This window comes from Perca flavescens, chromosome 14 (genome assembly GCF_004354835.1).
Source record: "Perca flavescens isolate YP-PL-M2 chromosome 14, PFLA_1.0, whole genome shotgun sequence".
In the NCBI taxonomy this organism is placed as follows: Eukaryota; Metazoa; Chordata; class Actinopteri; order Perciformes; family Percidae; genus Perca; species Perca flavescens.
Window position 1 is genome coordinate 9456600 of NC_041344.1, and position 12810 is coordinate 9469409.

General features: G+C 42.2%; 1 protein-coding gene across 1 annotated transcript in view; it reads right to left on the bottom strand.

Moving 5' to 3' along the window:
- Nucleotides 1–1653: 1653 nt before the first annotated feature.
- macf1a (microtubule actin crosslinking factor 1a) overlaps nucleotides 1654–12810 on the bottom strand; it is a 246337-nt gene continuing 235180 nt past the window's right edge. Inside the window, 4 exon segments of the mRNA XM_028596953.1 lie at nucleotides 1654–3612; nucleotides 4342–4476; nucleotides 6814–7002; nucleotides 11426–11543. Of these exon segments, the coding sequence (XP_028452754.1) occupies nucleotides 3365–3612; nucleotides 4342–4476; nucleotides 6814–7002; nucleotides 11426–11543 (690 nt within the window). The 3' untranslated portion in view covers nucleotides 1654–3364.

The following is a 12810-nucleotide window of genomic DNA, read 5'->3' on the forward strand; positions in this document are numbered from 1 at the left end:
AGAGGGAATGAAGGGGGAACCGAGTGCCCTTAAAACCATACGAACCCAAGTGAAAATGAAATATGACATTCCTGAGAGACAGAAGTGGTGGAACAAAGCGAGGGCTGTCATCAGAGAGGGAAGTCTGGGATGACAGATGGACTGCAGGGAGGACGGGCGTAGATGGATTGAGACTGGACACAAAGAGTGTGTACACAGCTGCAGAGAGTAGATCATCTCCAGTGGAACCACCAAATAAACAGGACACAGTTATTTTCAGAGCTTTTGGGGGAAATAGACATTAGTAATTTCAAATTATTTAAATTACTTTCAGCCCCCCTGTATTTAAGTGAAGATCCAATGGGATGTCCTTATCTGCTACAGGATAATTACCTAGAAATGTCCGGTCACTGCCTCGGAGTCGGTGGTCTGCTGTCGGGCATGAGTGACTGTAGGCTGTAAACAAAATGACATCCATAGCTCATTCCAATCAAATAAAAAATAATAATTCAAATCATAGAAATGGGATTATGTATAAATATGTACATAAGATTATTACCAAGTCATGTCAGGCAGTGAAGCATGCACACATCTTACAATTAGTGTATATACACTAATTGCAAAACACATATGCTATATCACTCCAAGACAAAAAACGTGTTTCTAAACATAAAAAAACATAGGAATATAAAAAACCCTGAAAAACTACACACACTTAAAAATATTTACTAAAAATGTAAATACCAACACTAGCCTACTATATAAAAAGTCAAATTGTGCTGCAAATCACACTAAAATAATAAAAAATATTCATACAATGAAGAAATCCTATAGACAAAACAAAGAGTCAGTCCATATTCTCTATGGATTACCTATGGCTATTGATTAATCTGACAACTATTTTCTCAATTAATCGATTAATCCTTTAGTTTATAAAATGTCACCAAATTGTGAAAATCACAAGTTCAAAGAGCTGGAGTTGATTAAAATTGGGAAAAAACGACAAATATTCAACTTATCATAGAGGATGAAGACAATCAACATGTTAACTTCTGAAGTTTTTGCTTCAATTATCAAAATAGTTGCCTATTTTCTGTCAATTGACCAATCAATTGACTAATCATTTCAGCTCTAATATTGCCCACATTTACATACAGCACACATATGTTCACACACAATCACAGACGTTTTCTTATTTGCAGAAATCCATAATAAAAAAATTCAAAAAGAGACAGGTTTACTGCAAGCATATTTTTTAATACAAAAACAGAACAAAAAATTGTTTATAATTTTAGTTTTTTGTTTTACTTTTACACCATTGACTCCTCATCATCACACTGAGAGTAGCACAGCATCAAAAGGTGGAGGACTCGTCTCCTGCACCCCGAATCCCCCTCCCCTCAGAGACAATAAATAAATAAAAATCACCTTAAGATGTTTTCTTTCTTACTGTAATTTCATTAGTTCTTCATAATTTCCATCTCTTACACTGAGATAACACAGAGACAACTCAGCACGTCAATGACAGACATTTGAAAAAAAGCCTAGAAGAGATGCTGGGGAGGGACAAGAGGGAGGAAACCTGCTCTCATTGGTCCCCTCTGCCCAGGTCTCTTTTCATTCATAATTGTAGTTCTCTCGCCACATGAAGGGCAAACCCCTTTGGTCATGGTCTGGGAATTGTAGTCATTAGCAAAAAAAAACAAAAAATGAAAAATGAACAAACAAGGCTGCCACTAGAATCAGAATCAGTGACCTAGTGAATAATGTAATGTTACAATGAAGTAGAAACACACAAATAATGTCAAAGAGCGGAGCGGACATTTCCTTGGTACAAAAAAAAACAACAACCAAACAGTTTCTTTAACCATAATACTAAATCACTTTCCCGCCAATAGTGATATGACATGAAACTGAAAAATAAATAGATTTTTCTTTCAAGCTAGATAACAATAGTACAACTGGATTATAAATTAACCAGAAAACAGAGAAGAAAACAAAGAAATGACATTCGCAAATTAAAATTTTTGCATACAGTGAATCAAGTCAATGACCTCTATCATTTCCTGTAACAATGACACACATTATACACACCACCTTGTGTGTGTGTGTGTGTGTGTGTGTGTGTGTGTGTGCTGCTGGGCTGCTAAGGGCAACGCAGCGTAGACATTAAGGTGGAACTGCAGAGAAAGAGACAATTAGTGCATGCTGGTTGTCGAACTCCGCGAACACGGTCATTAACATCAGGTTAGGTTACAGGTTGTATATTGTCAGTAATGTGATGTTAGTTGAGTGTCACCATAAAAATAGTCCTTTCTATTGCCAGTTTGTGTTATTTGTGTGTTGGATTGTTACGCCGGCATGTGAAAAACCACACCGCCCTTTGCTGAAATGCACACACAAGGCTGATCTTAACGTTCCAGTGGTCAGGAGGAGTCTGCTCTGCGGTGTTTGAGTGTGTGAGTGTTTGCCCTCAGCTGCAGCAGCAGCACCACCGCTACAGTCACCACCACCGACCCTCTGAGTCTGAGGTTAGCCGGTGTGTGTGTGTGTGTGTGTGTGTGTGTGTGTGTGTGTGTGTGTGTGTGTGTGTGTGTGTGTGTGTCGGACAGTGTGTCCCGCCTCCTGAGCTCTCCACACGTTGTGTCTGCTTGTGCAGATCTGCTGAGGTGACGGTTTTTCTCACCAGCCCGTCCGGAGGAAGGGACATGGCAGTCGTTGCATATTTTCTTTTTAAACTCATCGTTGAGGCATCTGGCCCACAAGCCAAAATAACGACCCACAATTCTTTTTCTTCCTGAATGTCATTTGGGCATTTTTGTTGGTTTTGTAGCCATGGTGGTGGTGTGTCCCACTCCCTACCCCGCCTCTGTGTTAAAATGTGTGTGTGTGTATCTGTGTGTCAGTGTGGTATAAAGCAGTTTAAAGACTTTTCTCTGTTGTTCTGTCTGATCGGGACAGAAGTGTATAAGTAAGGCAGCATCACGTCAGGTCAGGTGGTGTTTGGTTCCACACGGGTGGGGAACTTTTGAAAGATAAAGCAGGAGACTGGAAGGCAAAATGGGGTCGCTTCTTAAAGGGGAAAAGTCGGTCTCGACCCCACAGATGCTGGCCTGGAACCACCAGACCAGAACTCTACTCCTCTTGTGCATGTTTTCAGTCCGTTTATGAGACCGGGGAAAGAGTGAGAAGGAGATTCACTCATCCTATCCATCTCTTTCTTTCCCTTGGGAAATGTCAGTCAGAGTGCACAAACTCTACATAAGCCCTGTTAGATGGACTTTAGATTAAAGAGCTGGTACACCCAAAATGCCCAATGATAGCAGTCCACCCTCTGTGAAATGGAGGAATATTGGTTCTGCTCCAGTTTCCCCTGTGGCTGGTGTTATTTCTTCCCAGCCCCTGGGGTCTTTGGGCTGGGGGCCTTTTTGGAGATGGTGGGAATCTTGGAGGGTTTGGCCCCGGTACCGGGTCGGCGTGGGGTGTCCGAGGCGTCTGAGCAGACGGAACGGGCGTCCTGCAGCTCTGATGCGTCTGAGGCATCGCTGCCGCGGCGACTGCTGGCTCTGCTGCCCGCTCGGCTGCCGGCTCGGCTGGTTGGCCCACTGGCTGTGGATGTCCCTCGCTTCGGATCTAGCAGGAAGAGTTTAATAATAACTTCAATAAAAAGTGTGAAAAATGTGCAAAATATGTCTTGCTTTTGTCAAAAGCAAAGCATTTGCTTATAATGAATGACATGGTTTAAAGCTATTCCAACATAATTTTTATTGCAACCAACCAGACGGTCAAAGTTTTCACACACATCTCAACATCCACTCGATAGATTGGCACACCATTTTGTACAGACTTGTTCTAGAGCTGCGCCAGAACGCCATGGAGGTTCACAGTTGGGGATATAAATGAAATGACTCGACAACTCTTGGATCAAAAGCCATGCAGTTTTGTAATAAGTTTGATGACCTTTCAATTTTCATCTACTACCATTCATCAGGTCTTTCATTTGTTTAATATATTGTTTTATGATCAAATAAGTTACCTGCAAAACTATCAGCCTCAACTGTTGTTTTATTGCTAATGAGTGAATGTTAACATGCTAACCTAACATGGTAAACATGATACCTGCTAAACATCAACATGTTAGCATTGTCTTTAGCATTTAGCTCAAAGCAACCTCTGTGTTCATTACAATTTAGCTCAAAGCAACCTCTGTGTTCATTACAATTTAGCTCAAAGCAACCTCTGTGTTCATTACAATTTAGCTTAGAGCAACCTCTGTGTCTAAGCACAGCCTCACAGAGCAGCTAGTCGGATATTCAGTGAACATAAAATTAGTTTACAGTACAAATGTGACCGTCGTCTCACCACTTCGTGCTGGTTTGCTGGCGTGTGTCGCTCCTCCGTTCTCTCCGGTTAGCGAGCCTCGGCTCGAGTGGAACGTCGGCCTCTTTAGTTTGGAGCCTGACGTCGCCCCCTGCAGGAGAACACGGGATACATCAGCTGAGCATTAACTGACTCTGGAGGTCACGTGACTGGTAATGCAAACACGGCATCATCATATTACTCCAAAACAATCAAACAGCACACCACATATACATGGACACAACAAATGAAACCTATACACACAAAGGCATCCATGCAAGTTCTACAAATATTACTGGTGAAATGTGTTATTTTCATTTTCTATATAAAAGAGAGTAAAGCATTGATCTAGGGCTGAAACTAATGATTACTTTTTGATTAATCTGCTGATTATTTTCTTGATTAATCATTCATTCTATAAAACAGTGAAAACAGTTTAAACCCAAACATAGTTTACTCGACATAAAACAATGACCAGCAGTGAATCAAATGACAAGTGATAATTCGATGTAGGTTCATCACTTCTGTCACATTGTCATTTGATAAAATGTTTTTATAAAAATATGAGTTATAGCTGTTTCAAACAACTTCATTGGTTATAAAACCAAAGATTTTCGGCAAATGATATTTTGGTCAATCAACTAATAAATTCATCAGCTAATTGTCACAACTCTACATTAACAAGTAATAAGACAGGGCGATAAAATCTGAAAAAAATTCTGGACTGAATGTTATTTTTGCTTTAAGTGCTTTTGAATACACACTTTATAAAAATAAAAAAAAACTAAGACCTTGCATCTTCAAAATGTCATCTTTCAGGTTTTTGCTGGACCACATCATGTTTATTCTCAAAGGTCGGAACATTTTCACAACCTTTAGGAGATGTAATCTTTACCTCAAACATGGAAACCAATGAAACTGCAGGTTCAAAGTTTTCACGTTACGGCGGTGTGAGTGGACCCGGGAGTGTGCGTTAGTGCATTAGCGCGTTAAGTGGGGTGGGGTTGGGCGGGACAGGTAGGTGGGTGGTTTGGGTGGGTGGGGTGAGTGTGTTACCTCGTGCCCAGGAGTGGTGTGGCTTTGACCGAGATCTGGGCAGCAGTGGCACTTGGCTGGCGTTGGAGTTTTACTGTGTGCCAGCCAGGGCTTGGCATAGTCACGCGAGTGAGTATTGGAGGACTGAAGGGAGGAAGGGAAGGGAGAAAGGAAGGAGGAAGGATGGATGGAAGGAAGGAAGGGTGGAGGAGAGCAAAGCAGCAAAAGAAAGAAGTAAATGAAGGCGGGAAGGAGTTGTGGAGGGAAGGGGAGCAGCGGTTGGATAGCGAGGAAGTGCAGCGCAGTGTATTTTTGTGTAAAGCAGATGATTTGATTTTCATTTTTTGTTTTGTTTTTTAAACAGAGAACCCAACAATGCAGGAAGGACATTTTTGAAGGCAGGTTAAAAGGAATGGCAGGAACGAAGGGAAAAGGCACAAAGATGAAAGACAAAACAAAGAAACAAGAACAAAAAACAAAAGAAATTCACAGTTAAGGATGTGGTGATTTTTGAGAACAGGAGGATGACAACAACAACAACTGAACAATGTATAACATATAAACCCATAAAAACACACAAACACACATACAAAATGCATTCAGTCGGTCTCTCTCTCTCTCTCTCTCATACACAAATGTTAACAGTGCTGACACATCACATCACATGACGACAACAACACTAATGACTACATGTAGTCTGGTTGACTTCTAACAATGAGCTATGAGTGTTTCTATTTGACATTACAGCCTCAAACACACAACGGCCAAAGACAGAGAAGGTTGTTCCTCGTTCTCTTTATTTAGTTAAAAAGTCAGCATTTTTCACATATGCAATAGTGCTCCCCAAGAGATTGATGTGCATAATCGGTGAAGTCCCCTTTAATGCGACTAAATGAGGAATTTAAGAAATGATGTCTTTATGTCTTATTTTATTTTATTCTGCACAATCATGTTGTGTCTCAGTGTTAAATAATGCTGTGAAAAGTGTCCTGTGTCATTTTCTTGACTTTATTGAATGGGTCTTTAACCATGTTGTCTTCTGTGTTTTATCTCAGTGTGAAGAAAAGTCCCCTGCACGTTTTAAAAATCAAAATTTTACATTTTTCCTTTAAAATTATAGCTGGTATTAAATTCAAGATGAATTTTAAACCCAAGTTATTTATCCTTTATCTTATTAAAGGCAGTGAAGGTTGGTTGTGTTCTGTAAAAGTGGTATGATTCATAACATACTACTATTCCTGTTCTGTCATTAATGCGGTGTAATGACTGGATGTGAAGCAGAGAAACTTTTCATTGTATGCAGAAAATAATAAAAACCTAAAATAATTGGATTTCAGACACCGTTGTAGGTCCATAAAATGAGATCCTGCCTCAACTCTAAAAGGTGTTCAGACTGATGTCAGCTCTTACCCTGGATGATGCGGAGGCTGTCGGTGTGGCGGGGGGTGGAGGGAGCAGAGGGGAGGGAGGCTCCGCTGTGGGAGGCCGAGGAGGAGGAGCGGGTGGGCGAGGCGTTGCGGGAGCCCGGTTTGGAGCGTCGACCTCGGGTGCGGAAGGCGGCCAGACCCTGAGACGCTCCTTCGGGAAGGATGAACTTCTCCCTCAGCTCCAGGTTGGTGCGGCCACGAGCTGAAGAGAAAACAGAGAGAGAAAAGACAAATGAGTTGGTTCGTTTGTGTCGGCTCACATTCTTCCTCCAGCAGGGGGCGTCAGAGGCAGCGAGCAGAGTGAGGGAGAGAGTCCGTGCTTCCTTGGCTGCAGACATGAGTCCGTGCATGTTTCATATGAGAGTGCACGTGAGCAGGGGGGCGGTGTTTGGAGGGGGTGCGGTTGAGGGGTTCAGGGAGTCTTAAGTGCACTTTGGTTGAGTTGTTTTTTAAGGGGGGAGGTGAGTGAGTGGGTTTGGTTTGAGTGCAAAAGGAGAAAATTAATCAATTCGATACGCAAAGAAAGTCAGCAAGTCATCCACGTTTGTGGACACGTTTTGGAGACACGCTGTCATGTGCAGACAAATTTATCAAAAATCTCCAGTCCACAGCTCAGTGTTCTCGTTTCACATATTTTCTTGTTCATCGCCAGAGAAAACATTTTCGGCACTACAGAGATTATTTTCTCAACAAGTGAGAATTAAAAAGCTGCTAACAGAGTGCTGACTGTATATTTAAAGGAATAGTTCAACATTTTGGAAAAATATGCTCATTTGCTTTCCTCCCGAGAAAAATTGTCCAGCACATATTCCATTGTACATACACAATTGGTGTATGGAGGGCATATGGAGGAATGTCTGGGTTTTTCTCCAGAAGTAAGAAAACTTCATTCAAAATCTCAATAACATTGGAAACAATGCTATCAACTAAAAAGTAAGTAACCTAATATTGTATATTGGATTTATTTCAGTTTTTAAGCAGCCATTAACGAACACCATTTCCCATAAGCCCTAGACCTTTGCGGCCTAAGCGTAATGGCTCAACAGACGAGTTCACAGGCGATTCGAGGGATCTGGCTGTAATAAGAGCAGGACAGAGAAGACTGAATGCTGTAGAAGTTTTTAATCAGCAGAGATCGTAGCAGAGAAAAATTACTTTAGAAGAGACCGTAACAAAGTTATGATGGCCTAAGTACCCGCGTGTTTTCATGGGGGTTGTAGTTTTTCTGTGCTCATTGAGTAATCGTTTACTTTATCAATATTTCAAAGGTTTTCTTTTCCGATAGCGAGTGCTGCTGTGGAAGCTAGTTTGTCTTAAGAGTATGGAAAGGTAACTCCTGAAACACGCTTATTTTTTTCAGAAAGACCTATGACGGAAATGCTTAATGAGAGATTGAGTCACAGAAGCTAGTGGAACAGAGGCTAGCCGAGACGGGAGGTCATGATGTTGGCTCTCCCAAAAAGTCGAACCATTCCTTTAAGCAACGGCAAGTGTCTCCAATTTTGTGAAAAATGCCGCACACACTTTCATTGCGTATTTGCTTAAAAACATCTGAGGTTGGCGGGAGCAAAAAGCACAGCCTCTCTTCTCTCGTTTTTCAACAAGCCCCTCCATTTGAATTCATTTTCACTTCTCGCTGCGAAGGAGCATCTCAGCTGCTGTGTATACACAACATGTGTATAAATATACAGTATGCATTGTGGAGGTCATGCCTGGTTTATGCTTAGCGGGAGAGAGCCCAGAGATTCAGGGTTTCCCCCTTCTTCAAATAACACTCAGCAGCATTCTCGTACAAAAAGTAGTGCAGCAGCCCCAGCAGACAACAACAAGCCTGGAGCAGCCAGCCACAGAGAGAGAGAGAGAGAGAGAGAGAGAGAGAGAGAGAGAGAGAGAGAGAGAGAGAGAGAGAGAGAGAGAGAGAGAGAGAGAGAGAGAGAGAACGAGAGAGAGTTGCAAAAGGAACAAGAAATAAAGAGACAGATTCAGAGTGGGTGGAAAAGAAACAAAATGAAAGTGAAAAAATTGTGTAAAAGGAGTCAAAAAAGAAGAGAAAGAGGGAGGAGAAGAAGGCTGCAGCTAGCCGTAGCAGCAATGCAACTCTTAGCCTCACGGCCATCGTCCCTAGCAACCCAACAGCAAGGCCGGTCAATTAAAACGGGTGCACCCTGCAATTACGTCCCCCCTCAGCGCCAGCCAGCCAGGTGCACCCTGTAATTGTGTCTCCCACCAACCAGCCATCACATTTAAAGGAGCCGCGTTGGAAGCCAGCGTTATTAGAAACCCAGGCTGGCCACGCCCAGGTCTTAGACACTCACTGTCTCTGTGAAGCACGTATATGAATTTTTTACTTTTTTACACTAACATAAAAAAGAAGATACACGTAAGCAGCGTTCATTGTAACATGAAAACACGACTATTTTAACTATTTAGTTTTCAAGCTTTATACGTTACGTCTTCTTTTCTGCTGAGCATCTCCATCCATGTTTCTTTAATTTTAAAATTCAACCATCTTTAATTAATAAATTCAAAAAAACATTTTAACAAATAGAATACAAATATATAGACCAGGGGTTGGCCAAATCCTGCTTTGTTGTGAGTGAGGAAAGCATGACGCACATGTGGCACACAGACAAGACTGACATCAATGCCTAAACACATAGACCTGACCACAGTTAGAAATGGTACTGACACGCATGCATTCACACACGCACACACACGCACACGCACACACACACACACACACACACACACACACACACACACACACACACACACACACACACACACACAGCTGTGGATAAAGATGGAGACTGACAGCTGGCTAGACGGATGGATGGAGAGTGAAAGAGATGGAGTGACAGAGGAGCCGAGAGAGAGAGGAAGTGTAGATACCTCGGCAGCAGAAATAGCCAGGAGTGACTGCCACTAAGAGACACAAGAGACAATGTGAAATAACAGCAAGGTCATGGTGGAATGAAGAGAGTCTCACACACCTTAAGATATCACTTCTTGGCAACACACTCATGTACACACACACACACACATACACACATACACACACACACACACACAGGCACTGCTTTTGGAGTTGAGACTGTCAAAAATCACTCCATTGACACACTCACACGGATCATAAACACAAACAGCCAACCAATGGGGGTCCGGACGAGTGTCAGTGACCCCTGAAAACAACCGGTCAGGATATCAGAGCTTGCATGAGCGGCAACGGCCGGGAGAGGGGAGGTCAGGAGAGAGGAAAAGCAGAACAGTGGGGAGACATTACGTTAGTCTGGTGATCACAGTCAGCAAGGCACAGCAACAAGGCCAAACCAACAAACCAAAGAAGAAGAAGAGGAAGAAAAGATGAGGATAATCGGAGAGAGAACAAGAAAAAAGCAACAGAGAGGAAGAAAAGAGAAGAGATCTTAAAGGGAGTCCAGGAGAGATAGAAAAAGAGAGCTGGCAAAACAGACGGGGCGGAGAAAAGACAGGCAGTTAGGAGAGAGTGAAAGCGTAACAGATAGAGGAGAAGTCCAACCTATACGAGATGAGATGGAGCTACTGGAATCGGAGCGGAGAATCTTAAGTCCTGGATGTTGCACTGGGGAAAGAGAAAAAGGGAGGGAGGGAGGAAGAGAGAGGGGGAGGAAGAGAACTGAGGATCATGCACCATGCAATACTACGGTTTTATTTGAAAGAGAATGAAATAAGTAAGACAGGACAGAGGCCGAGATGGGAGAGAGAATCGGCCGTGCATATACAGATATCAAACATGTGATCGCATTGAGGACGGGCTCAGAGAGATTTCAGAAATAAGAGACGGAGAGAGAAACAAAGACACCAAATGTAGACGGCACTTGAAGGAAACACTGGAGAGAGAAAGTGAGAGGGGGCAGCGTTTCACTGCATCACCTGCTGACAGACGACTTGACAAAAGTCAGTTTTGTCAGTGTGTTTTCCTTCCGCTGACTCCACGGATCTGTATGCTGTCACTCACTTATGCTTGGTGGTGTAAATATGAGCTCAGTGCAGGAGGCACCTCTGGAGGTGTGTTTGCTTTTGTAAAGAGTAAAGTGAGGGTGTGTTTGTGTCAGTGCTAGAGCCCGGACGATATTATTTGATGTCTGACATATATCCACACCTTCCACAATGTACCCCATGCATTTCGATTACAACTGCTCTCGGCATGCATACATTGAAAATATTTATCGGGCTTGTGCATTTTAAGGCCCATGGAGCTAAATCTAAAGTTAGTGACTCCCTGGCTTAAAAGTTTTCCAGATGTGTTGCTCTTTATTGGACTTGATGGCTCAAATTTGTGTGAGTGTTTGTGACACACACAGTTAAAAAAAAAAAAAAAAGTTTTACAATCCTTTTTTATTGCAATAGAAAAAATATTTAAAATGTTATCGTAATATATAATCAAAAAAACATGGATCAAAAATGTAAAAAAATAAATAAAATCTGCCACCAAAATCCATTGCCAGTAAATGCACTGTAGTAAATGCATCTGAATTAAAGAAAGTGAGACAGAGGAGAAAGAAGGTGTAGGTGTGTGTGTGTGTGTGTGTGTGTGCGTGTTTGTGTGTGTGTGTGTGTGTGCGTTGTGTGTAAACATCACTCACCTCTGCATGGATCATTTTTGACCAGGAACTCGTCCAGAGCCATCCAACCACCTCCGACTCTCACCATCACCGTGCTGCGCAGAATCCTCACCAGACGCAGCTGCTGAGAGTCACCGAACTGAGGGGGTCAAAACATAAAGCAGGAAGGGACGAAGAGAAATGAGGAGAAAAGAGGGCAAGAGACAAGTGAACGGAGTAGAAAACAGAAGAGAGGACGAGGGAGGAGTAGTAAAAATAGAACGGGTAGAAAGAAAGGGAGAAGGGAAAAGAGAGAATCAGAAAAAGGAGACAAAATCAGTGAGTAAAATAATAGTGGATACATTGATTGATGTTTTGACGTTTTAGTTGAATCACAGCATCACACCAAGCAGCCCATGTACCAAATCTGAACGGACGATTTGTTGTACTTCATGCAATGACTCAAAAAAACCAAAAAAAAAAAACATGCATCTGATGATTCTCAGCCTGGTTCACCCAGCCACCCAAATATAAGCATTATCATTTACAGTAGAAATCACGAGCATGTTTGTATTCAGTCGAAAAAGTTTTGTTCAAACTGCTGAGCAAAGCAGAGCTCCAAAGCGATACCAGCACAGAAGAAATGTTCTGGATCTCTCTCCAAGCAGCTTGATTTGCTTCCCAGCTTCAGTCCACAGCACACTATATATCACCTAACCACTAATCACCACTTCAGCCATGTCACTGTCGCCTGCTTCACATTGTGCAATTTGTCACTCTCAACACCAAACAAATCACAGCGGGAACATATCTGGACGGTGAAACCTGCTTACACATTGCAAAGCCACAACGGAGTGCTTCCTCTGTTTTAAATTCTTTTTTTTTAATATGGAAAAATACTTTTTTGTAAGCGTGTGAAAGCAGAAAGGACAACACTCCATTGGTGGGGAATACAGGAAGCAGATTTCACACATCCAATCACAGCAGCGGGAGCGTCACTTTACCTGGTTTCCGAGGAAGAACTACAAAAAAATCCAGTAGACACGGAGCACAGGAACACAAGGAGAAAGAAACAGAGCAGGAGTGAAACAACATGTACTGATAACTGAAGTTTGTAATGTATGAATGGATACCATTATATGTGTGTTCAAGATCTTCTAAAAAAAGAATTACATTTCACTGTGTATTTCTGTTATTTGAGCTCAGAATTAGTTGTGTAAGCGAAAAGATGCAGTGGATATGAATGCCTGTAGATGTTATGAAAGTGCTTTTTAAAACTGCCAGTCAATGACGGTAAGATGGAGGTAAAGACAGTGGCAGTGAAGAAAAGTGAAGCCAGACAAGACAGACAACCAATGTGACAACAACATATTGGTGTGGTATTAGTATCCCCAGTGTCCTGCAGTCAGACGCTGGATATCATTACC